Source organism: Calonectris borealis, chromosome 4 (genome assembly GCF_964195595.1).
Source record: "Calonectris borealis chromosome 4, bCalBor7.hap1.2, whole genome shotgun sequence".
NCBI lineage: Eukaryota > Metazoa > Chordata > Aves > Procellariiformes > Procellariidae > Calonectris > Calonectris borealis.
Genome location: NC_134315.1, coordinates 13,564,693 through 13,592,213, shown reverse-complemented (window position 1 = coordinate 13,592,213; position 27,521 = coordinate 13,564,693). Strand labels below are relative to the sequence as shown.

The window sequence follows — 27,521 nt, the reverse complement described above, 5'->3', positions numbered from 1 at the left end:
GTAGTGATATCATCTTGGCATTTTTTTAATAATTGGTATGTTTTTAGGAAATTTTCACCAAAAGACTAAGGTGGCATGAAGTAGAGCCTGTGCAGGTGTCTCTGAGAGGTGGGCCAGAGCGAAAAAGTTGACACTGCTGCTCACTCTGCATTACTAATTCTAAAAAGGCCCTGGGGAAGGGCAGGGAAGTATTTTTTTTTTTCAGTCAGGGACTTAAATGATGTTTCTGCCCCCCCCGCCCCCAAGTGATGTCCTGAGTGTCTTTTGCTCCTTAGGTCAATGAGTCAGACAACTGTGTTATATCATTCCTTTCATAACCTAATCAAACTCAGCCTAAGATGTGCTGGTGACTGTGGCCGTGGCCAAAGGATCCAGCAATAATAATAATACATTCTGATTAGGAGGCACCTATGCCTGAGGATTGTAGCTTCATTAGCTGCAATTAACATGAATATGCAACAAGCTGAAATATGCCCAAGAGCACAGGATGAGAAAAATCTGAAGAAAATTGCCATTTACATCCCATTGCCTCAAAAGACTTAAAATGGACAATAAATGTATGTCTGTACGGGAGCAATACAGTATACAGCCTACTACCTGGTTGAGTAAAGAAGATGTGCATATAGATATGGAAATCTCATTTCACGGCAGCGATGTACACAGTGTATTCAAAGAGTGAAATGGACACAACACACTTGGTACATGAATTATCAATATATGAGTAGTTACCTATCATTTTAAATTGATATAGATAATAGATATGGAGTAGATTGATCTATCTAGTACATGTACATATATATTAGATGCAGGAATAAAATAAAAAATATCTTTGCCTAGTATATGTCTGAAATCTTACTAATTGCACAAACTTTATCTAAACAGCACTATGTGTGATGGAAAATTTATTCCTTCGAGAAGTTTCAAGTGCAAAGCAATAAAAAATCTGGGGGTTTGTTACATACTTTCTGTGATTACAAAAGAATGTTCACCTATTGTATGAGTCAACCTGTCATGACAAGAGATCATCAACTGTTACTTACAAGTTGCTGTTACTCAGCATTCATCCCTCCTTATAATAATAGTCCATGTAAGACTCATCCTAGACATACGGCATTAGAAAGACATTACTCTGTCTCGGTACTGGAGTTGTTCAGGACTCTGCCACTGATCACCATTTTTAATAATGTCTGTCTCATTCAGAGGACCTGAAGAGGACCACAGCTCTTCTGTGTTTAATGTTGTGTAAGACTGGTAGGAAAGTGTCTGGCTTCTACAGCTTAAGGTTGAAGTTGCCAAGGGAGAAGTGGAGAAGTATATAAATATCCAAAACAAATGACTATTAGATGTGTAGGGGACACACACGCATCTATCAGGGCACACATTTTTGCTAGTTTAAGTAGAGAAACCAACCATTTAGTTTAGTTATACGTTAGCTCATTTCTTCTAGGCATCATGGCAGAGGTGGGTAATGATAAAAAAGGGATGATCCAGGTGCTGCTGCTTTAACCTGGTGGGAGTTTAAATCTCTGTGTCAGACAGACAAATTCTAGAATTGTAAAACACTCGTATTGAAAGAGACCTCCAGAGGTTATCAGCGTCATTCCCTTGTCCCGGTCTTCTCTGGATTTGAATCCACAGAGGGACCTGGCTATATTGACAGTCCTCATACAAATTGAGATTCGGTCTTTCATTGCTCTTAACTCCATGTACTCTGTTCATCTTAATTATGTGAAGCATAGTGCCCAAACTGGTAATTTTTCATGATGCTGAAAGATTGATTTAGCATACTGCATGAGCAAAATGCAGCTCGCTCTCTCCATTTCTCCTGCTCCTTGCATGGTTTCTGTAGCTGGTGTGGTATCAGCCAGCTGTTATGGTTTTGTTTGTCTTGATTTTTACTAGTTCATCTTTAGATTGGCTCACTGCACAGCAAATGCCATAGCCACAGTTTCTAGTGATATATTTAAAAATTCTAATTCAGTCTTGCTACTGCTCTATGTCTGCAAACCACCAAATTAATCATAGCGTTCTCATCACTCAGCAGTCTTCTGCATAAGGCCAACATGTTGCAGCACTTGAGCAGCTTTCAGCTTTCCAAACTACTTGTTTCTGCTTATATACGTTCTGCATGGAACTCACAATTTATCAGTGTTTTTATAAGAAGGAAATAAAATCTCAGTAGAAATTTATTTTTACTTCTATTTTGTTTATTATGTGTTCTGTTGTGATTATAAAATACAGAATCTACTATTCCTTATATCGAGGAACAGGGATTTTAAAAAAATGTTCATCTGAAGTTTATAGGAAAAGTTTTTAATGATTTTTCATTTTAAATACATTTTCAGTTTTTCTGTGGGATACGAGTTACTTATTACTTTCCTCTTTTCCTTATCACGGAGTGTGAGGGTCTCAAAGTGTTATGGAGCTGCATTTCCACTTTTTTTCCTACATGGACCTAGTGTACCTTCAGTAAAGTTGCTTTTGATTTCAGTAGGTACCATTGGGATGAGAATTGTCTCTCTGATTTTGAAACTGCTGAAAATAATTTGCTTTTATTCGGAGATATGAAAGGACAACAGAATGCTATAAATAGACCTAAGAAGAAAGCCAGTACCAGATCCAACCACAATGTGAAAGAAGGGGTGTTGCTGGATGACTGCTTCTGTATCGTCTGACTAACATCATGTGCTCCTCTCGGTCCGCTGCTTTCCCCATGCCCACAGTAGCAGATCTACCTTTGTGAAGTGTAGGGAGAGAGAAAGGAGTCAAGTACCATGCCCTGACTTTTCTCCACAACCAGTCTCACAGCGACAAGAAGCTCCTTGCTTTAGGGTCAGATGCTGAGCTATTAGGAATATTCCCACTCCATCCCCCCCCCCTTTTTTTTTCTGCAGGTATGTCTATTCTATTTTTCTAGACAATGATGTGTTTTTGCAGATGGATGTACCACTTGTGGTTTAAGCTTCCTTTGTCCTCAGAGCAGCATCCAGAAATTTGTTGGAGTCATTTGTGACAATAAATAATAACAGCCTGCTTTTCTAGGGAAATGACACAGCCAGGTCTGGTTTCACCAATAGTAATGTTTAAATCACCTGAATTTGAAAGGGAGTAGAGCTATCAGAAGTATTACATTCCTGCATGTTTTGTGAGAACAGGTTGGCTGGGAAGGAGGTGTAACCTGTTAGTGTTGGAGTACCTTTAATTCAAATGTGTTCAGGCATCAGTGTCAATCCATCTTGAGTATTAGGTTTTCTTAATGCTAGTAATTGGAGAAGTACGTATTTTAAAACAGGGGGACTCACTAAATGGTGGTTTATTTTGATTGAAATTTATCATTGGAAGGCTGTGTCTGGGAATAACTGGATTCTCTGTCACTTTTTCCTTAATTACTTCTTTCTAAACTGGATAGCCTTTTGAATACAGCACAAGAAATAATTGGTGAAATTGTAAAGAATCTCAATGGCCTTAAAAACTATTGAAAATTATAATTCCAATTTATTTATTTGTAAAGTAGAGTTTCTATTGCAGGAGCTCAAGGCAGGTATCTCAGGCTCCCTAAAAATCCTGTCCTTATTACCTCTCATGTACTTTAAGAGCACATATAGCACTCGGATCCTTATGTTTGATCCATTTTTCAAACTCACAGAAATTGGGAACATCATGATGCTTTCAGAATGTAAATATTTAATACAGACTTCTTCTAGGAGATGGAACCATATCGATCCTGTGTTCTTAATCTTAAACTTTATAATTTGTTGACTGAAATTTGAAAGCTATCCTTTGTGTTTTTTGGAGTTCTCTTTCCATTTATGCTGAATGACTTGACTGAACTCCAGATCACTAGGACTGTAATTCATGTAACTCAGTTTCTCAGCCTCTTTCCATCTCCTCGTTGAAACACTGTGTGGTTTGTTTCATTATTGAAATAGACTGCACTCCATAACTTACTGTTCAGTCTTTCAACAGGTAAGCTAAGTGTGAATGAGGGGAAACATTCTGAACGTCATACACAGAAGCTGTAATTCAAACAACAAAGCAGATATTTTTAAGAAGGAGTAATCATTAAATAGAGTAAAATCAAAGCTTGCAACAGTTTTTCTATATTGAGGTTGTAAGTTAGAATAATGAAAGCTTCAGGAATGAGGATCAATGAAATGAAGTCATACGCAGACCATAAATAACAGAACATTCACTACCACTCTAATGAGAAGGTACTTGATTTTAGTAGAATGTGCTTTCTTTCTATGAAATCAATTATACATGTTTTTCATGTTTTAGATATAAGATTTTTAACTAGTAGCAACTACACCTTACTTCTATTCAGGCAGGTATTAATTATATGGTAGAGACCATAATTTCTGATATTACCAGTTGGTGACAAGATTTTGCCCAAATCGGTCTGGAACAGACTTTGCACCTTATTATAAAGCAAAGGAGCAGGTAGGGGCCATGCGATGTTTTAGAACAGCGGGCAATATAGAGAAGATTGGTGCGTAGCAAAAACTCTAAAACTGAAGCTTTCACCTTGCATGGGGCTAGAACTGATTGTTCAGAAAGCTAATAGTTTGCAGGTCCTTTTTCCTGTGATCATTTCTAGAAGTTTACCATCACTAGGCACTAGGAAGACCTCAATACATTTTAACCAAAATTGTTGCTGAAATTGTCCAGTAACTAATAGTAATCTATCCAACAGATACAGACTTTCTTTCTGCAGTTCTGTTTTTGTCATTATGTCTTTAATCCTATTTGTCCAGAACACATACTCCAGTCCACCCTCGCAATTTCGGAGACACTGAATCATTTCATTTCCCTAAATCCCTCTGTGACTAGATGATGAATTCTTGCAACTCAGTAATCTTGCACCATTTCCCTCACTGAAGTAACATATTCAATAAGAGGGAGACTTTAATTAAGCTTGGTGGTTTTGCTCTGAGTTTTTTGTGACCCAGATGTTCACGTAGGTGACTTGCTTAATGTCTTGCAAAGTGAATTCTGTTTCATGAATGGCAATAAGACATAATTCTGGTAGTTGTTTGGCTAGTTTGGTAATGCCGTCTGAAAGTAGCGTAAAACGACATGTAAATAATTGAATTTCACATGCCTGTGTTGTTATTGTGTTGTTGTTGCTCCATATCTGAGTGTATCTTCATAGAGATAGAAAGGTGTGCTTGCTGCTGCTCTCTCCTTTTATAGTTAAGCTACTTTGCATTTGAAAAGTTAAAACAGAGCAAAGAGCTATAAATAGAGCACTGTCTCTCAATATCCAGTAACAGATGTTTGGGGAAAAATAAAAGAAACAGGGCAAATACTGAATAATCTTTTCCTGGTGCCATCCAACCTTTCTGTAAATGGCACTCAGGGACTTTCAGACCTGGATGTTTCATCTGTACCATGATGCTCAAAAGCCTTGATGCGCCATTACCTCTCTCTAATGTCTCTTTATACTTCTGGCTTCCACAACATCTCATGTGGAATTTAATTATGTTAAGAAGTGTTTCATTTTGTATGTTTTAGACCTGCTGCATGCTGAATTCATGAGCTACTTTCTCACTACCAATTATTTCACAGAACTATACTGTACTCCTCTTCAGTCATCCTTCATCCAAGCTCAAGAGTCTGACTAGCCTCTTCTCATACAGATGTTGCTCGTACTTCCAATCATCATTGTTGCACATTTTCTTCTTCTGGTTCTGGTACATCCTTTCTGAGATGGGAAGATCAGCACTCCACACAGTATTTAGGCACACCATATATACACGTACAATAGTGAAAACTGTCTTTGCCTCTGTTCTCAATTTCTTTTCTAAAAATATGGCCATCCTAAGGGAAAAGAATGTTTGAATACCTTGTCATGCCATTTACAAGGTCTTCACAGGGCATTTACATTACAATCAGCTGTGCAGTTCATCCAGGAAGATGAGACCTTACCCTTTTGATCTCTTCTAATGCACCCTTTCCTGGTCTTAAAAGAGTTTCAGAGCTCCCGAATGGCCAGATTCTCTTCACTGGATATGACTGGCTCTGGAGCAGATACTTCTTTGACTGGTACTTCCTTTAGCTGTTTCACTTCTGAGCCTCACAAACAGCTACTGCTGGCTGCTTGCTTGGTGTAACTGCTGTTCCCCATGTTAAGTATGCAAAGGTGCTTCCCAGCTTATACATGCCAGTAGTCTCTCCTTCTCCATTGCTTTTTTGATCTGGCTCCTCCTACTGCTTTCACGTGCATGGAGTGCCATGTTCTTCCTTCACTACCTGCTCCCCTTTCAGGGTCTTCCACTTCTACATTACTTTGCTTGTATTATTTTTCCCTGTCTCATCTTTTTTAGAAATCAATGGTGAAGCACTTAATGTGATGGGAGATTGGAGGTCTGTGGCCCATTTTGTCAAACAGCATACAAACTTGATAGAAAAGGTAATCTTAGTTCATAAGAGCTTACTATATAAGTTAAAGGTAATGGGAGGCTATGACAAGGGAAATGGAGCGAGCAGTGAACTGTAAAAACTAGAGGTAGTCACAATGGCACTAAAAGTAGACATAGGTCCAAGTCTAACCTGGAGACCTACAGTACTGAAATGTGGTGTGGAAGGAATAGTCCTTGCATTTATAACAGGCAGAATCAAACCTTTGATTCAGATAATACTAAGCACTAAAGTAAGAGTGTGTTAAAATGGAGACAATATTTTCTTGTGCCTGAGACCCATGTTCAAGTGAAGACTTTAAAAAAAAAGTCTCTGCAGCTACTGCAATAAAACTACTAAACAGAAACACTAAATAAAAACAGTAAATACACTGTAAGGTTAATAACAAGCACTCCCCATCGTAGTGTTGTATTCATGGTTTTATGCACAGGAAGTCTTTTGTACCCATGACATGATAAAAAGTTATTATTGATAGATGAATCATCTGCTTCAAAAAAGCTACAAAATATTCCACTACTAACAAACTTCTACCTAAGATATACTTTTCTCCTCATAATTTTTTATAGCGTTTTAACATAAGGTGCTATCTTAGACCTGTATGTACAACGCATAAGGGTTTTTGAGAATAATAAATGAAAGTTGCTGTAGAAATAATACAAGAGTGCTTAAGAATGACTTTTAAATGGTTCGGTGAAGTAGATACTAGAACAGCAATCTAAATTCTATCAGACAAGGTAATGGAGGGTAAAGAAGCTGGCAAGCAGAGTGACTGGAAAACTAAATGATAATATAAGCCTAAAGCGTAGAACAGCTTTGAAAAACTATGCAAATGGGCCAGGAAACTAATGTATACATGAAGGACTGTAGCTTGCAAGGAGTAAAAGGAATATCTAGTTGAAAAGGGGTCGAGGAAGAGCTGAGCCAAAGGTGTTACTGAATGCTTTTGCTCTGGATGCATGGCATCCATGCAGCTGAGGACTAAATTCCCATTTGTGTGTTTTGATTTAAAATAAGGCATATACACATTCAAAATATGGCTGGTAGTGGTCATCTGATGAACCTCTTGGCTCCCAACCAGGATCAGCTGTACCTCAGCCATTCTTACAAAGCCTTGTTCTACTGGTCCTCAAAAACCTGCATGGGGATCTGCAGTCACCACAGGCATTCTCTTCCAAGTGTTGGCAATTCATTTTAGGGAACTTTTCCTGATATCTCACCTTAATATTTCTTTCTGCACTTTGGACCCTTTACTTCTAGCCACATCCTCAGCTGTCAAGAATGAGATCTTGCTGCTGTATTAGCTTGAATGTCAGGCTTCACTGCTCTGCTCCCACAGTCATCCCTAATGTCTGTATGATACCCTTGGGCTCTAGTCTGGAGTGACCCACTCACCTCTGTAGACAGGGAACTCAGGTCATTGACAAAATGGTACAGGTACCATATTTCTGTCTACGGTATTACGCACAGAAATATTTGCACATTGGCCTGATAGATACTGGCTGATACCCTGGATATCTAGTAACCAATCACAATGTATGAATCCTCCATATTAAGCCTGGAAGAAAATCCTGGCTTGAAAAGGAGGATGCATCTTAGAGAAATCCATGGGAATACAACCTGGAGGGGGGAACATTCATAGCTGGTGAATTCCAGATTGAATGTGTTTAGTCTAAAGTGTTCTGACAATGGAGTGCTTCCTGATAGTTATTTGAGAAATACGTAATAAAAATAGCAGAGAGGCAATTTCAGTTCTCATAGTTGTTCCCAGCACTTTTCTAGAACTAGACGAGTGCTCGCAGGTTTATTTAGCAATAAAAAGTGCTCTAAAAAGAAAGCTTAGCACCACAGTCCAGCCATGTGACGAGGTACCCTGAGTAAGTGAATCAGCGTATCACATGCGTATCACAGGGGAATCCTGTGGGGGTTTTATAGATTTGGTGTGTATTGATGATCTGGCTGCTGTTGAACACAGTAAAACAGCAGATGCTACGTTGAAATTTCGATTGAGGAGAAGACTGTTTTTAAGTATCTCATCCAACGTGGTTCCTTGAGGATTTGGAAGGAAGGATGTTCAAACAATATGGCAGATGAATGCCTTTTCTGTACTGGTCAGTGCTACAGCTGTACTTGGTCTATAACCAAGCCTAAGCTTCTCAACACGTGGTGTTTGCAACAATTAACTCTGTTGACTTCAAAAGGGATAAGAATTTGATGTAATTTGCTTTATTTTTAGCCACTATTGGCTATAACCACTATTTGGATAGTGCCACACATTATTTAGTTTTGATTAGCTTAGTCAATTCACAGGGCTAGTAAATGTGAAACATTAATATTAACCATACAGCAGTGCCACTTACAGGCTCTCAGCATTCTGATCTTCAGCCAGAAGTGCAGGTGTGCAAATGAGGAATGTTTTGGCTTTAAGAGCCAAACCTTTTCTGCCTCTCACACCTGCAGATGTTTGGAAAATAAATATAGCCAACAAAAGCTCTTCTAAAATATTATTGTCCAAGGATTCCCTACCCAAACACTTGTGAGACATGCACACATATATAAAAGAAGCAGATGCTATTCTGAGAAGTGTAATGCATACGTATTGCACAGAAGTTGATTTACCTACTCATGCTCATCAGAACAGCAGCTTGTAGGAGGTATTTCACTACCTGCAGAGTCTGGCCCTGGCTCAGTAGACTGGTACATGATTATCTACAAAGCCTCATCTTGCTCCCACTGAAGTCAATGACAATGTCCTCATCTTGCTGTCTTTAATGGGTCATCTCTTGGCAATATTTCGTTAGATTGCAGTTCACATAAATGAACTTCCAATTAAAATATTTGCAAATATCTCCTTTCTTGTTTGTGTGAAAGGAGACATTTAAACATTTCTACCTGCCTTTCTTCTGCATTTTTTGTTATCTTATTGTAGGTTCATTTTTTTTTTAACACTCAAAATTACAGGGTCAAAATAACTACAGGAGTAAGTGGTATGTTACTCTGCTGATTTCAGTGAAGTTATAAATGCATAGTTTACAGTCTGCATGGCTTTGTGACTTCAAATGCAAAATCTTCAAAATGCATTAATAATCTCAGGTTTTGTAGGAAAACCTACTTTGAACACTGCTTGTTGCGCTCTATTTTTGAAGATGTTAGTTCAGAATGAAATAGGAATTTGGTAAAGTGTATTTTTTGAAAGAATCAATCACACAGGGGATGATATTCCCTGAAAGTTGCACAGACCCTCATGAAAGCTCTGCTGCTGAAAAGCAAGATCCTCTTGTAGTACAGGATACACAGATGCCTAGTATCTTCCAGAGGTCAAGGAGAAGATAAGAAGATCAAAAGTGGTACAGCACTTTCATAATCAATAAACCTTCTATGAAGAGAAGTGGGATCCTGACTTGCCCCTCCAGGGAGCTCGCAAAGGAAAAAGCAAGTGTGGGTGTGACTCTCTTCCTGGTGTCCAGTGAGACAAGTGATTCAGGAAGGAGTTAGTGCAGCTACTGTTAGAGTTTCAGCTGTGTAAGTTAGCATAAGCACAGCAACCTTGGTAAGATAGGTGGGGAAGGCACGACTGAACTTTTTTAGAGCTAGTTTGGTTATCTCTTTTAACGGTAGATGTGAATCTGGCTTAATGTGTAAAACTTGGGGAAACCACAATTACAAGATGATGATGGGGAATATTGGCAGAACTATTTAAAGTGAATATACATCATGAAGAGAAAGAATTAAACTTTTCAGAGAGATTGAAAGGATATCTAACTAACTGGAAATAATGGAGCCGAGTCAAAGCAAAACTGTTAGGAAATGTATCTCATTTGTGTTGTGGCTCTAATGGAGTCACATTTTCTTACTCTTCAGCTCATTTAAGGCATACATCCACCTAAAAAGATCACTGTAGGCTTGGTTTGCCAAGTCTGGTAGTAAGTCTTATTTAAGGTTCAGAAACAACATTTATAGTAGGAGAAGAAATAAGTGAATGGCAGTAGCTGTTAAGACATGATTAAATTTGATGTGTATGTCAGAGGTGTGGCTGACAGAGAATGAATCACTAGAGGCTACTTTTATTCTCTAGTAGGTGTTTGGTGACCAGAACTAGCAGCTGTATTTCTGTGGTGTTGCATAACCTGTCCTAGATTAGCATCCTCTGTATAACCCACACAGAAAAATGCCCTTTAATTTGGCTGGTCTGTTGACCTAATGGCATTCCTGGAATCCAGGTATCTCTAAGGTTTTGGCCCTGCAAGACCTACAAACCTCAGATTACTAAGTGGCCACTCCTTTCAACTGTGCTGCAAGTGGGTTTCCAAACTAGGTTAGCACGAATAAGACTTTAAGGTAAGCTGGAAATAAGAAGTCCAGATGACAAACACGACAGCTTACAGTGGGGCATCATTAGTATGGAAAATGCTACTATGAAGTCAATCCTTCTTCTTTGAAATGCTAATGCTTAGTGAATGCAAGGGACATGAAGTCGGGATTTTCTCCATATTTAACCCTTTTTAAAAATGCACAAAAATGTTTTGTTTCGAGGAATGCAAAGGAAGATTCCTAGTGAATCAGTGGATCCACCTGCATGACTTAAGTTAAAAGTGTGCTCAAGGTCTCTGCTGATTTGTAAGCCTTGGCATAGGACCTTCCTTTATTGCTCTTTTTTGTCATTGCAAATTCAGTAATGTATTCATCATATTTTCCATGATGTATAACCCAATAGTGACAAGCATTGTATCAAATGCTGCTGTAGTGACTGATTGAACTAATGATGTCCAGGGGCCATGTGCAATATTCCACAGCTTGACAAAGAATTAGACTGTTTTTGGAGATGTGGGGAGACCCAGCCAATATAAAAAAAGATCAACCATGCACCCTATTCACACTAATACTCATATCCCTAGGAATAACTACTAATACAGCTAAGGAAAACCTTAGAAAATGAAAACCTAGAAAATGAAGGTGCTTTGAAAATAAAGTGATAGAAATAAATTGGGGATGAGAAGAATTCTGCAATAAGCCAGCTACAACTGAATATCTTCATTAATATTTTTTTCTGCTGACAACAGAGACCCCATGAGAAGTCTTTTTTTTTTCCTTCTTTCCAAACCAGAAGATTTGTGTCCTCTGATGCAGTTCTAGGCAGGCTAAAACTACAAGAGCACTGCTGGAAAATTGCAGGAACAATGATTTATTCCTAGGTTGAAAGCTGAACAAGGGAAAACACATAAACACTGCACTATAGGCACAAAGGGTGATTATTTTTGCCACATGAAACAGTTTTAAAATTCATGGGAAAAAGTAATTTTTGACAGTATGGTGTAGGTGGTTTAAGTCTTATAAAAATAGCTATGGATGGTATGTTTGCTATTCAGACTGCTATCTTTGCTTTACCATGCAGGTATTTTTAATGGCTTTTCAGAGTAGTTATGTTTATTGATGGATGAATTTATATGATTACAGCAGACTAAAATTGCGGAATCTTTACAATAGCAGAAACAAATCTGCGGCCTTACTGTATTTTTCTTGAGCAAGTTCTCTTGGGAGAAAAGATCTGATCATTCTATTTGACTGATTTTTTTTTTTCCCAGTTGTATTTATTTTAAGTGTTTTGGTGGATAAATGTACTACTTTTCTGGGTGCTACACTCTGAATCATATATGAAATTAGGGTGAAGTATAGGAATTTAGCTGTAGGTTTGTCACTAAAATATATATAAAAGTCATTCTCTGTTTCTTTGTCAATTTTTACAGTTTAGGTGATGCAAATTCACATTTCATATGCTCTTTCATAAGCCCTGAGCAGATTTGTTTTGTTAGGTGTTTCTAATGTCCATCTTTCCCAGATTTCTGTTTCCATCTTCTGTAGATCAGGGATACAGAATTACCAACTAAAGATGGGGAAAAAAAATCCTAGTTAAGGTCCTTTTTTCTTAAAAATTATTTCCCAAGTATCATTTCAAAACCAGAAGAAATCGGCTCAGGTCCTGTAATGTAATAACCACTAAAAGCTTTTGCAAGTTTAGTCAGGCAGAAGAAGATGGTGAGAGAATCATGCTAGACCTTTCTGCCACAGCACTGCAAAAGAAAAACTAAAATGTTGAAAAATCCTGGGAATGTCTTAAAGAATGTGACATTAAAATGAAATTCTTGACGCCACTTTATTTGTCTTCCAATATCCTGAGCCTAGAGGATTAATTTATTCTGTGTTTTCGGTCTTTCTTTGAAAACATGAGGACTATCACACTTCCTAAATGCCAACACTGAGATTTTTATGCAGTCTTCTGATTCCAACAGCTGAAGCTCTAAGAAAAATATTGTGAATCTATAAGCTGCTGTATAAGCTTTATATATAGTTTCCTGCAGATACACATTTGCTCTTATTTATCTCTCACACAGTACTTATTCCCAGTTTCCAAGTGAATGATATAGCAGGCATATGGAAAAACATACAAGTTTCCCAGACTTCCCTGCTTTTTGATAATCCCAAAGAAAATTGAAACAGCCACTCATGCCAGATTTCTACAGGCAAATTAACTTTCTAAAGCATTTGGGCTATTAGCTCCCGTTGATCTAGGAGCCGAAAACATTGAAAATGCCTACCTGCGTCTTTACAGATTTAGGCTCTTTCAAGATTCTGGATCAACGGGAACTTCAGGGTAGGCTGCAGTTGTTTGGGATTGGAGAGAAAATATTGCATAAGAAAGAAGATTGAGAAATGCTTTTCTTTTAGATATTTTTTCATTCTGTGTGTTTATAAGAGGTATTGATAATGGAATTTATAGAGGGCTGTTCAAAACAGTTTGGTATTTATGCACCAGTTCGTTTTTTTCAAGTTAGTTAAGTCATCCTATATTCATAGGACAATACTAAAAGGTACCTTTTCTTCGGGAAAAGTTGTATATTGTCTTGATATAAATAACCTGGCTTGGTGCATAAAACAAGACTTTAAGATGTTACAAAATATGGGGTTATTTTGTTGTTGTTTTACTAGCTCAAATGCAGAGCAAGAATGATTTAAAAGAAATTAATGTTTAAATGTAGAAATAGAATTGATAAGGGGAGCCTTGGAAAGTATGAAGTCCTTTGTATTTCTCCAGCTTGTGATTTCAATGCCCTCCAGCCTTTTACTTATAAAAAACATCTGCCTTCAGCTGTTCCGGTTTTCAGGAACAACAGCTTGTATGAGAAGAATTGGTGCCAGTTGTCTTTTATGTTTCTATTATTTTAATTTTCAGTATTACCGATATGGCTTTTTTGAAAATGGTCTTCTCCAACATGTGTGATAGTCAGGTTCCCTGGCATCTGATAGTACACATTTTTCACAGTGCTACATTACTTTCAGCAACTTGCTTTTCTGGGGAAAGGGGAGGAAGACTTATCTTTATCCATTCATCTAGACCATGCAAATCTATACTGCAAATAAACCACGAAAAAAAAAGACATGGAAAAGAATAAGCCAGCTCAGAAAAAAGTACCACCTAAACAGAATTCATGTACTATTCTGTTAATTATTTAAAGCATCTGTTCCTGAAGGTTGTTACTTTAAGTAAATCTATTTCACAGATTGAAAATAGTGTGGTCTTCTATGATGTTTTAGTTGAATATGTCTTCTACTCAAAACTCTCTCATTTTTGTTGGTTTGGCTTTGAACCAGCCACTGCTATATCTGCAGACCTCAGCCATGAGACAAACCCCCTGGAAAACTTACAGCAAAATCCTTCCCCACCCCTTCAAATAGGCATGCAAGACCACACAGTTAGTACCCAGTCCCACACCAACTTAAGCTTGTATGCATGCAATAGAAAGGTTTTGCTGTGTTGGTCAAAACCTATTAACCATAAATTGGAGCCTACTCACATCTGCATTCCTCGCTAAGCTCTTTCCATGAAGAGTTCGAGAGGATCGAGGTAGCTGTAAACACGTCAAACTGACTTCCTGCTAAACGTTTACCAGATGGGAAGATCTCCTATGAGAAAAATGGTGCCTTCAGGGATCCTTTGCAAAAGGCCAAAAGACTGATTTAGAATGGATTGGTTTTAGTTGAGCTTAATATTTATGTATTTTTCTGATACCATTTTGTCAGAAATGCCACCATATTAGCAAACTGATTCATAAAATGACACTGGTAAAAATACTGGTAAGATTAGATCAGAATGTAAGTGGTTGGTACTACATTAATAATATTTTTAAAATAAAAGGAACTGCGTATCTGTACCTATATGAAGCTGAATGTAAACCTGAGAATTACATCCTTCACACCACATTTTACTTACCTAAATATCCAAATCTTTCCCAGCTTTCCATATTTTCTCAAATAAGCTTCATGAAATTTTAGGACAGAAAAAGCACGAGTGCAGAACTATTCTGTGAAAAACAAACTCCCACGGTCTAGCTAGCCACATAAAAGAAAAAGCTCTTCTTGTTCTGTTGTGAGCTCTTAAGGTGTAGGCAATTAATCCAACTCTCTTATGTTTTCAACTCTCCCCATTAACTGTTGGTGAGAAATTATGAAGGCTGAAGACAGATAATCTTACAATAGCCACCACAACATTATGCTCCACCATATGTTTTCTATTTCAGACTAAGCCATTGTTTCAGGCTCTGTGGCATAACAAATGTATACAGGTTAGCTGTATTTTTGTTTTTTTCTGATAGATGGAAGATAAAACTTTAGGGGCTCAAGGTATCTTGTATTCATCGTCAGCCTGTTTTGTAAGTGACAGTAATTTTGCACCTTGTTTCTCTTTCATTTTATGAGCTAGGACTAGAGAAAATTATAGTGTATATTACCTACTTACTAGTGAAAATCCTGCAAGTTGCTGAGCTGTTCAGTTACTTTCATTGAATTAGATGAGAGCTGAAGACGCTCAAAGGATGAGGTTTCTAGACAACCTCAGTGACTTCTTGCTTATCGGCTACTGGCCTATATAAAGGTGTGTGGTTGTGTCAGTTTTCTCTGCATACATGCTCTTTGCTAACTTGATACTGATAACATTAAAAGCTATTTAGCTTTCCCTCAAATCATTTACAGCTCTTCCCAATTTTTTCTCATAGGTGTATGTCAGTTTGTATACTCATACCTGAACACAGCTCTCCATAATAAGCTGAGATAATACACTATACTGAAATCCACTCTCTTTTATATCGTTCAAATTTGAATAGGATAATTGAACGTGCACCTTTGTAGCTTAGACGGTCCTTCATAGAACAAAGGCAGCTACTCACTTGTTTTACTTCAGAACTGCCCACAGAAGTAGAGCTTTATTTTTCTAGTGACAAGTATTGCTTCCTATTAAATAGGCTTTCTTCTGTGGGCATCTGGGCTAGCTGCTGACAGCAATGTATCAGTGAATTAATGTGAACCAAACAATCTGACATCTGCTTGATTTTTTATTCTCTCAAATGGAATAACTATTGAGAAAAGTGTTAACACACCTAGATTTGTTGACTATAGAAAGAATTTTTTTTTGTAATTGTAGTAATACAAATAGGAATTATTTTGGATCCCGAGAGGCCTACAAAAGAAAAACTCTGCTGTTTGGCATAAGGGAAATCAGGGCATGGCATTATGTATAATAATTTGCATTTAACACAGAAGAAAGCATTTGGTTTTTCTTAATTGGGTAACAAGGCAATAAAGCTTTGCCATTTATTAATTTGTTAGCTTAGAATGTGGTCAGAGTGAGTAATAAGGCTATTTTGGAGTCAGGCATTTTGATAAGACATGTATGAGATTAAGTTGTTTTCATGCATGAACATTTTGTCTAAAACCCTGCAGGTCACTGTGCTCTTAATGATGTTGTTAACATAAACACAATGTAAATGGAAGTTGTTTTTTATCTAATGAATAGAACAAGGTATCCTAAATGCATCTTGATACATTAATTTAAATCAACCTTTAAAAGAGGTAAACAATCTATAAGGAGCATGCTTAAATGGGTAATTCTTTTGTGATTTTCTACCATGTTGTGCATCTGCGGTCATCTTGCATTATCAACCTAAGAAGGCTTGTGAGTATGAAACATATAACAAACTGTTATCAATATTTTTATTTGCAAAAGTGCTTCTTATATCCAGTAGCAAAAGGAATATTAGCATTGCATCTTGGTTTCTGCTCAAGCAGAACTTGTGGCTTTCTGTGAAGCCTTTCAGTGTTTGAAAACTTTCAGTGTGTGAAAACTTTCAGTGTTTGATCAGAAATGAACCTGATAAAAATAAAGTGGGTTAATTGAAGTATTTTTAATCTTAATCTAATCTGACAGTCAATAAAAATGTGAGTAGACTTTATTAGTATAGCACTAATAATTCTGCCATTAACAGGAAGAAACTTGCCTTGGATTTACAATTCTTTTTCAAGCTTTTTCTATTTCTATTCTGGGAGTAGAGGAGCTCAGAGGTGTCTGATACTAGGTTCTTTGTCTGCCTGTGTGTATTTGCTGAGCTAGAGTTTATAGGAGACATAAAAGGTGACAGAAATTTAGGGAAGCCTCTTTGTTTTAGGAATCCTTAAACTCACTCTCAACTAGCTTTTTGGCAACCCTTAAGAAGGTCCAGTTAAAAAGGCTTTGAAACTGAGAAAGCCCTTCGCCTCTCAGAGTTGGTCTCTTAACATTGCTTAGCTTGCTTGGGCTTTCTAGACAAAATTATACTCACTGGTCTGTAAATTAGCTTCCTTCCTCTATTAACATACTTGATGTTAACAAACCTAGAAAAAATCAGTAGCAATTCTGTTCTCTTCTGTTTGCATTTCAGCTGGAATAGTTACAACAGAGTAAGAAGTAATTAAATTCCGGTCATGCTTTGGACTAGAAGTATGTTATTTTCATTGTCCTTTGCATAACCAAACATTTCTATGAAGCTGGATCAACCTTTGTTTTCTCTTTTTGTACAGTACCTACATAATGCAATTGGACCCTCATCTGTGATGTGGTCCCCTGACTTTGGACAAAACAAATATATGGTTTTACCTCTTAGATGATTTAGCTACAGGACTTTGAATGACATTAATGGGAGTTATGAAACTTCCTTTCCAGTTTTGCAAACCTCAGCCTTCTCATCCAATCTGCTCAATACTCGTAGTTTGAAACTATACTGTCACTAAGCATACACAGTAGTGATATAATGCAATACAGGTATTGTTGCTACCATACCCCTAGTCTAGAGTTACAACATTTTATTATTGTGAATTACAGATATATTAAATATGCATTATTTATTTGATTGGAAGGTTCAGTAAGTGTGTATTAATCTGGTTGTTGTAAAACCAGCTTCAACAGCCATTGACGAAGTGGCCAGGTAAAAGCCTTTCACTTAGTGGCAGAAGTTCTCTTTATCTCCTGAGAATGTCTATTGCAGAGACAAGAGATGGTGCAAATATTTCATAGCATTGCCCACACATCTGTCTTGGTTATGATAATCTTTAAAGGAGGAAAATAGAGAAGTTACCTTTGTTTCCATTTAATCCTTGACCTCTTAAGAAACTGATACTAAGGGATTCAATTAGTGACAAGCTCAGTGGTAGGTTGAGTGATTCATCCCCATGTACTCAAATCTCACAATTCATACAGAGAAATAAGAATTACATCCATTTCTCTCTGCTTTAGCATCCTTCAGGTGAGATTTTTAATTGACTTGCCTAAGAATAAAAGGCCTGTGCAATTATTCTTTGTCAGTGACTAATCAGTTGGGCTGCGTGTCTGTCCATCCACCTTGGTCAACATCTTCTGAACCTGTAAGCCAATTTCAACTAAATTGGTAAACGGGGAGGTCACAAAAATAAATGGCAAGTTTTGTGATTAGGCAGACAAGGAGGACTTTATTAGTGGATTTGTTAGGTTCCTGTGAAGATACACGGGAAAGATATTCTGACAGTGGGAAAAGATTCAAGCAGACCTTGCAGTTGACCTTGCAGATGCAAGGCTGAAGGAAACCAGGCTTCCTTAGTTCTAGAACTACTGCTTGGTTTTTTTTTTCTTTTTAGGTCTCATTGTGGGAAATGTCAGTTACTGACAGATATAAAGAGCTTGATTCTTCGGAACGTGGATGTTATCATCTCTTCTCTTATCTGCTGCTCACTGGGAACCCTATCTGACGAACACAGTGGTGAATGCAAAATGGATAAGCATGACAAAGTCCAACTGTGTTCATTCAGATGAAGTATTAGGTTTTGTATGCCAGTTTAAACATGTAGGGACCCAGGCCCTTCAATCTATCCAGAGTATTTTTAGGTTATTCTACAAATGTTGAGTAATCTTCACAATTTCACAGGAGATAGGCCATGATGTCAGAATCAAAATTACTGAATTCCTAATAATGGACAAATCACCCCTTCATGGTGGTTGATACGATTGTGGTCAGTCAGTGTTTTCTTAACAATTCAGCATGGCATTTTTTCCCTTGTTCCTTTTTGGGCAGAGTTGTACAAGATGGAAGGTGACACGCTCAACATGCAAGTGTTACCCCAGCAGGAATGACTTTCCACTCAGGTGTTTTCTGCGAGCAGTTGAATCACTGCCTAATTTCTGCACCCCTGAAGAACATGTCCAAACAGCCATGATTCAAACAAGTGTTTGACCACCACCTGTCACTGAGACCAGTTTACAAGAGTCAAGAGGCTTTTGTCTGGAAAACTAACTTTATGCCTGCTGAAAACCAGGTGTTTTTCCTCTTACAAGGCTTGTGTTTCAGAGGGCTAAGACACTAGCTTACTGAGGAAACTAACTGCATGCAAAGATCATTCTCGTCTCACACTCGTGTTTCACTTCCTTGAGACAGCTCCCTATAGCTTCTTCTAGGCCTTCTGAGCTTTCACTATTGTCTCCAGAAATGAAGATTTGGAAAAAAAAAACACCTACTTGCTTTTTACACAAGCTGTAAAGTGCTTCAGGAATGCATTTAATATACAGTCCCTTCAAAAGTCCCAGGGGCAGCTTCTGGTAACCTGGGCCAGGTGGTGCTGCCTGCCTGAGTTCCTGCCGGCTGCCAGGGCTCCTGCTGGCAGGGTGTTCGGGGCAGAATCTCCAAAACTGGCAACTGGAGATTCCCAGAGGAGGGGCAATTTCTTCTGTTAATTCAGACACTGCGCTGGAAGAATGAGGGGGAAGGCTGCGCAGAGGCCGTTTTGAGGCTGTAGGACTGCGCCTGGAACTCTGAAACTTTATTGGGAGCTGCGCAAAAAGCACATGGAATTATTTTTTAAAATTATTTTTATTTTTAATCTTTATTCCTTTTGAAATGTGAGAGTCATCCTGAATTTGAAGCTGCCTTATAGTTTGAGCCACTACAGTAATAACAGGGCAGGTTACCATAGGACTCCTAGCACTGAAGGTGTACAGCTAGTATGTGATCATATAGCTTGTTGAAAGTCATTTTTACATGAATTTGGGATGACCAGGTTACTTTAGGTCATTATGGTAGTCATCCCAGGCCTGTAAACAGTATAGTTAAACCAGTGGATACTATTTTTTCTATTAATCTTCCTAGAAAAGCCTTTGTAATCCTAATTTTCTAGGCCATTAGGGTAAAGGCAGATTACAACTAAAGCTGGTTTACTAACTTCATTCACCTCGGTTTTGCCCAGCCCAGATCTCTTCTATTAGGTGTCATCTAACGTGTCTGCCTATAGCTGGAATCATTACTTCCCTCGGTGTTCTTTCAAGTATGTTCTCTGACATCTAGGCCTGAGCAACCTTATCTTACTGTGAAGTTAGATTCAGCTTCAGTGTTGACCCTGGACCACGCAGCAGGTTGGACCAGGAATCCTCCGAGGTCCCTGCCAACCTCAATTACCCTGTGATTCTAACCTGCTCCTTCTCATGGCATCAAACTGCTTCACAAGCACTAATTTATTCACAGTTACGCTGCACGCTGCAGTGGAGCAGGAAGAGCATTCAATCTGTGATGCCTAAATCTTCTTCCACCGCTTCACCTGTCTGTTTTGGGTTACACCACGCTGCACAGACCCAGCCATTGCCCCTTCTGAGCATTGCCCCAATACCCTGAGCATTTCCTGGTGCTTCCACGGATCAGTCACAAGTCACATGTCCCCACAGTGGGAAATACTGGATTAGCGACTGGCTCTGGACAATGCAGGTGACGAGCCTGGTGCCTCCTAGAGGGGCTGAAGAAAGGATGGGCTCCCATTCTCCAGGGAGGCACTTCTTGTCTTAATAGCAAGAATCCTATTTTTGCACCTGCTTCATTTGTTCCTCGGCTTCCAGCTGCTGACCAACAGACCCCTTCTGACTTTTCCACTGCAGCCTTCTGGGACGCGCGGCCAAACCAGGGCCATCCCCTGTGCCGGCAGAGGCAGGGGTTGCGTGCTCGCCCCCAGCGACCCTCGGTCTGCAGCGCACCCGCCCCGAGGGGCCGCGTGAATTTTGCTCGGAGAGCTCTCGAAAAGCCTTTCCCCGGCGCTCAGCGTGAAACTTCACAAGCAGCGGGCTCTGCCGATGCCGGGTCGTCCCCGCTCGCCGGCAGAGACCTGTCCGCGCCGCTGCTCACCCGGGGCGCGGGCGGGGGTGCCCGTGACCCCGCGTGTGCCCGTGTGGGCGAGAGCCCCCGCGCCGCCCGGCGTTTCGGCGCGGGCCAGCAGATGGCGGCGCCGCCCCGGCTGGGGGCGCAGCCCCGCGCACGCCGCTGCCGCGCGAGCCCCGCTCCGGTTACAACCCTCCCCCGCCCCCGCCCTCCGCGGCGGTGTCTCCCTCCCCGCCACCTCCCCGCCTGTCACTACCACGCCGGAGAGCCACCATGGCGCACGGCGGGCCACGCGTGTCCGCCGCCGCCGCTGCGCGCGGGGCCGCCCGCCTGCCGCCGCTGCTATTGCTGCTGCTGCTGCTGCCGCCGCTGCTGGGCGCCGCCGCCGCGCTGCGCTGCGCGGAGCCCTGCGGCCGCCCGCGCCCCGGAGCCCTGACCCGCGGGGCGCGCAGCCCGCCGGAGCCACGGCGCGGCGGCGGGGCGGCGGCGGGGGGCAACCGCTCCAGGAGAGCATCCTCGGCGGCGGGCCGGGAGCAGGTCTCCCTCATCAGCACCTCCTTCGTGCTGAAAGGGGACGCGTCTCACAACCAGGCGATGGTGCACTGGACGGGCGAGAACAGCAGCGTGAGTGCGAGGGGCAGTGCGGGCGGGGTGTGGGGGGGTCCCTGCCCTTACCCCTGCCCTTACCCCTGTCCTTACCATTGCTTTGCTCTCCCAACTTGCGGGGCGCAGCCTGCCGGGCTCGGTGCGGCCGGAGCGCGCTGCTCTCGCCGCCCGCTGCCCGGCCGGGGGCGCGGGGGTCCCCGCGGGCCGCTCTCGGGGCCAGCAGCGCACCGACAGCCGGTGAGGTGCCGGGCCGGACCCGCGCACCCTCCGGCACTTCCCCAGAAGTTTGGAAAGTTTGCGAGCGCGCATCTTGCAGCGGGGCCGGGTGCGCGGTGTGCGCCGCGCTGCGAGGAGGAGGAGGAGGAGGAGGAGGGCTTGGCCCCGTGTGCGACCGGCGTGCCCCCGGGGCTGTGCGACGATCTCCGGGTAAAGGAGAGGCAGGGGGCGAGCTGCGGCGCGGCGATTATCTCCTCCAGCCCCGCATAAAGTCCCAGATTAAATTGTCGAGGTTTAATCGATTCACCTCGATTCAATCATCCCCGTGTAATCTTCCCCGCGCCGCGCTCTCCCTCCTCAAGCGCCGGGGAAAGAAAAACCCAAACCAAAACGAGAATCACATAAACCCCAGTCCCGGGCTTGGGGTGGAGGCGAGCGGCAGGAGCGGGTGGCGGGGCGGCCCCGCGGGGGATCCGCCCGGCGGGCGCGGAGCTTCCGCCACGGCGCGGGCGGTGCTCGGAGAGGAATAGGGCCGGGCGGGCTTCTCCCCCGCACGGCCCGGGGCTTCACCCCGCCGGGGGCGTGGGGGGATTCCCGCAAATGTCCAGGAATAGAGCAGCTCTCCGAGGATTTTTACAGCCTCATCGATGGATAAAAATCGTGCGGTGGGACCTGTGTTATTGCATTAGAGCATCAGTGTTCACAACTTTTCGCAGTTAAAGTGGTGTGCCTTGCCTTTATTATTTAATTATCTGTTTTGGACAGCAGCTCTCACGGTGAGCACCCATAATCTATTTTTAACTCATTTTCAATTTCAGCTAGTCTTCATTTCTTTATGTATCGAGCCATTAATGGTTGTGTGTTTGCACGGGTGGTTTCAGGTATTTGCTGCTTCTAATTTATCCTTCACTGAAACATTATATTGTAAGAGTGGGCGTCATAGGTAAATATTACATAGCACCTTGCACTGTCTGTGTAACTTCATAGACAGGAAAGTATCATTATAAAGGCTCAAGATCAACGTTCTCCTGGAGGATTTTAGTGTTTCTGGAAAACTCTTTGGGTGTTTTTACTACAGTTCAGCTAAGCTCTGACTCTGCTTGAACTTTGTGAGTTTAGCATAAAGTTCACTTAAACTTGGCTCAGTTCAGAGAGCTTGTGTTGTACTTCTCATAAGTATGTACTTCTCATAAGAAGTATGTGAATTATCATCCTTTCTCTGGGATCTCAAGTCCTGTTTTTTGCCTGTTTTGATAGGGAGTCACCCAGGATGTGGAGCTGCTAAGGCTCCACGGGTGAGGCTGCAGTGATTCCCTTGAGCACACTGAGCACTTGTGTTAATGCTCTTGTATAATCAGGTGTCAGAGTTGGAGTCAGCATCGTTAAGCTTGACAGTTTCAAAGGCAGTTTTTGATTTGCTCAGGAAGGAAGTGTAAGATGATGGCTGTTTTCTGTGAAAAGAAAATGTTGCAAATCAGCAGCATCAGCTATTCTGATTCTGTCCTTCCTCCATTTCTCTGCTGTTAGACTGCTGCCGTTTTTTGTGGACTGTGCTTGCAGGCTGTTAGGACTACTTCCTTGAAGAATTCAGTATTAAAAAGTTGGCATAAGTTCATTTTTTGACATAAAAGGCAAGTAACAGCTTTCGTGCAAAGCGCTCTGCACTCTGAAACGAATATAGTAGAACCTTGCTAATCCACATTTATGACTAGTGGTCTCTCCTCACCTCTCTGCAAAGATTTAATAACAGATGCTGCAGTGAGGGCTTGTATTGCTAAAATGTTATTATTTTTTCACAGTATGCTACAGTTCACTTACTAGAAGACTACCAAGTAGTCTCTTCAAAAGCAAAGATAAATGGCAACTGTCAGAATAAATGAAAGTGGGTACGGTTTTTGCTGCAACTTAGTTCTTTTTTGTTTGCTTAGTTACTATCTACTAATTCAGTCTTGCGGGATGATACTCTCATCATGAATGCCTGCAGACGTTCTCTACAGTATTTACACATTCAATAAGAAATACTTTTGCAGAGTTACTTAAAAAGTATGTTGTTTACTCTGCCTGCCTTCAGGTGATTACCATCAAGCAAGACTGGATTTGAACGAGTGACCAGGTAACGAAAGACTCTTTGCTGCCTTAACTCAAATGAGAGCAGCCGGTCTTCTTGCGCTGGATATTTTACAGTATGACGGTCAGCATTTTTTTGCACCTTCTTTTCTTGTTAACTTTTTTTTATTGCATGCTTCCAGTAGAAGAGCTGATTTGAACAACGGCTTCCAGAGAGAAATGATTTGTAAAGGCAGTCTGTAGAATCTTTTTTTTTTTTTTTTTTTTTTTAAAGGATTGGAAGAAATACATTAAGCCCGATGGAAGCAGGATTGGCTTAAAGAGTTTGGAGAGAATTTTGCTGCCTCTGTGTATGTGAGATTAAAACAGTTGAAAATAAGTACCTGATCCAAAACATATTTAAGGTAGTCTTGAGTGTTTGTTTATATAGATAGATATGTACCTATGTATGTATGTATATATTTATTTTACTCTGGGTTAAGTGTTTGGAGGTAGGAGCGCTAAGATCCAGTGCTTCTCAAACCTGGCACCTCACCCTGCGTTCTTAAATCTATGGCAAATCTTGCCTTGCCTCAGAAGCACAGGCTTGAGCCATGAAGCACTGTTCTGTCCCAAGCACAGTGCAGTCAAGGGGAGGACTGTCATTCACAACAGTGGGGTTTTGGATCAGGCCCTGTGAACCTCTGGAGGCACTAAGCAATCTTAAAGTGTCACCACGCACGTTTGGCACCTCATTGGAGGTACTCGGCACTTTGTAAACCAAGGAGCTAAACTATTTCCTTTACTCTTTACAGCTGCGTGGCTGAAAATTTGACAGTGATGGGCTCCAGATGACCATATATCCTCTTAAACACCTCACCTAGTAAAATAAATGAAGAAGAATATGCAGTAGGATTATTCCTTTGAGCTCCGTGATGGAGAGACAAATAACCATAAAAGCAGACGGGGCAGCTGCTTCTCTGAGGGATGTTCACCTGCATGAATAGCTACCATGGAGTACTCGTGTGTGGATCGAGGGCAAATAAATAAATTTGAAAGAGGCAGAGGTTAGGTTGATGTGCACATGGAGCTTTAAAAAATTTATTTACATCTTGTGAATCCTCCTTTGCCGCAATAATAGGAGCATGTGATTTTTGGTTGCATGAGATGTCTTGAAAGAAACTAAGGAGGCTATAAATTAAATTGGTCTTCTCTCCTGCCCCTTCTTTTCTGTACTATAGAAGTCTGACGTGTACTTCATTATCCTCTCGTAATGCCATTAGTTTTGCGAATTAGAGAAGTGGCGGATTTGATAGCACAGCTGAGTATATATGGTTGCACCCATTGTAATGTGAGCTTGAATAACTGGGAAGATGACTGTATGCTTCCTTGCTTTGTCAAGAGAGCTGTGCAGGGAAGTATGCAAATTGCTTCCTGTTTTGTGTCCTCATTACTTTTGTTTTGTACTCTAATAATTAATTATTTATAAATTCCATAAACGATAAACCTGTCCCCGACCTTTCTTGACAGTGGGATGCATAGTTAAAACCATCACTGGTGATGCAAGTCTTGCAAAGCTAGTCCTTTGCAAGTAACATCAAGAGTGTCTATGGTTAGTGAATTCCTACAATTAGTATTTCTGCTCTCTGTCCCCTATGCCCACAGAAATCTGTTGTGCACTATTACTTTCAAACAAAGGCTCATGCAAGTGGAACTAATTTCCTTTCCAGTCTTAAAATATCATAAACTGAAGACATGACAGGTGGGTGTTGCAGCGCACCATTTACTCTGGTAAGGGCTAGTGACTGACATTTGTGTAACTGATAAGTAACATGGAGTTGTGCATTGGAATATATACAGGTAGCATGCTTACAGAATAGCGTCTTAATGTGTTAAGCTGAATAGGTATGTTCTCAGATTTACTAAAAATACACTACCCTTTCTGATTTGGGGAAAAATATTCAATTGATGACAGCTTTTGAAAACCCTGTCTTTCCTTAGAAGAGTCCTTATAGTCATAGGAGCTTTTTTGTGCTAGGTAAACAACTTTCTTTGAAAAACTGTGTTCTTTTTGACCCTCCTGGAGAATTCCCATTGTGCACTAATACTAGCTGATTAAAAAAAAAAATCAAAGCCAAAACAGAAATACGGGGAGAGTGAGACTCGTATTCACAATTGATTTTGATTCATGGGCTGCTCTTCATGCTGTGTGCAGACTGCTAAAGTGTTGTGAACAGGACTTCGGCCAACTAGTTCTAAGTCTGCAGTTTCATGGTGCCAGTATTTCCTTTTTTTTGTTTGTTGTCAAACTATTAAGTCCATGCAGGCACTTGTTTGTCTGGTAAGTTGATGTCATGATCCCTCATATACATGTAGCTCTTTGTTATGGAAAATAAACATAAATATAGACACAATTTTTTCCAGACTTAATATTTAGCAGCACTGTATCAGAAAGGAAGATATTGCATATCTACAGAAATTGTTACACACAAAAACTTTAGCGGATCCAGACTTTTCTGCATTTGATATACAGATACTTTGTTTAATTTAAAAAATATTAACCTCCGTGATACAGTTTCAGCATATATGATTTATTCAGCCCAGTGATCACTGAATGTATTCTTCTGGCAGATATTTTATTTAATTGGTTTTCTGTTTTGTTCAGTTTGCAATAAATTCTGCTGAGGGGATCTATAAAAAGCATTGACTTCAATATTACTGTAGCAGTATCTGTAACGGTAAATGTAATTATGTACCCAAATTGGCAAAAGTCCATTTGTGGTAAGGTTTTGGTGCTGCTTCTCCAGAGTAGCCAGGCTACTTTTTATGAAACTAAAGGGAGCAGGAGGTCAAAAATAGTGACGGCTCAGACCTTTGATAAATGGCAGATATATTGCAAAGTGAAAGACAGATTTCCCATAGGGATTTTTTTTTAAATTCCTTGAGATGATAGTGCGATAAAAACCAAATAGAAACCAAACCCAGTAATCATATTTGAATGGAACAGCAGAATCCCACATGGAAAGCAGAATGTTTTTAATCTGACTGAAGTAATTCTGGAGTTTAACATCCTTTTTTCCCTTTTTTTTTTTTTCTTCATGATACAAAGTTTATGGCTTACTTCATTTATTTGCTTCTACCGGCCTCTGCTTTCCCTCTTTTCCAGCCCTACAGCTTGCTAGTCATGTCGCTGACTGCTGAGCTCTCTCCACATTTCAGCAAATTCTAGCTGCTAAAGAAAAGAGAGAGCACCTCTTCTCGTCCCCTAAGTAGACACTTAAAATTGATACATACTTTAATTAATAAGTGTGTGTTTCAAACATGCTTGAAAGTCCTCCTCCATGTGTAGCCCTCCACCCCTGGAGTCATAGCTGGTTTTACCTGGCTTGCTGGTTTAACTGGTGTTGCCTGGTTTGCTTAGGAGCAAGCTACTAGCAGCCTTAGCATGAGTAGGTACTACTGTGCTGACATTGGGACAAGCTCAGAGAGTTTAAATCTAGGAGGGAAATTTCACAATGAACACTGAAGACAGACACTGGATTGAAATCCTATCTCTGGTACTGCTGATGTATAACATGTGCATGATAAACCAAATCTGCCTTAATACCAATCATTAGGTAAGTGTTTAGGCTCTTGGTAGCAGGTTCACAGTGGGAACATAATGCATTCTTCCCAAGTTTGGCAGTGTTAGGAATCTACTGATACAGATCTTTGCAGAAAGAAATGAGAACATCCCTTTTGATTTTATTAAAATTCAATAGATTAGTA

The 27,521-nt window shown here is 40.5% G+C and overlaps 1 protein-coding gene across 1 annotated transcript in view; it reads left to right on the top strand.

The window, feature by feature from the left end:
- The first annotated feature begins 21,158 nt into the window (after positions 1-21,158).
- SORCS2 (sortilin related VPS10 domain containing receptor 2) overlaps positions 21,159-27,521 on the top strand; it is a 591,861-nt gene continuing 585,498 nt past the window's right edge. The window contains exon 1 of the mRNA XM_075148660.1: positions 21,159-21,509. Coding sequence (XP_075004761.1) covers positions 21,159-21,509 — 351 coding nt within the window. The remainder of the gene's footprint in view (positions 21,510-27,521) is intronic.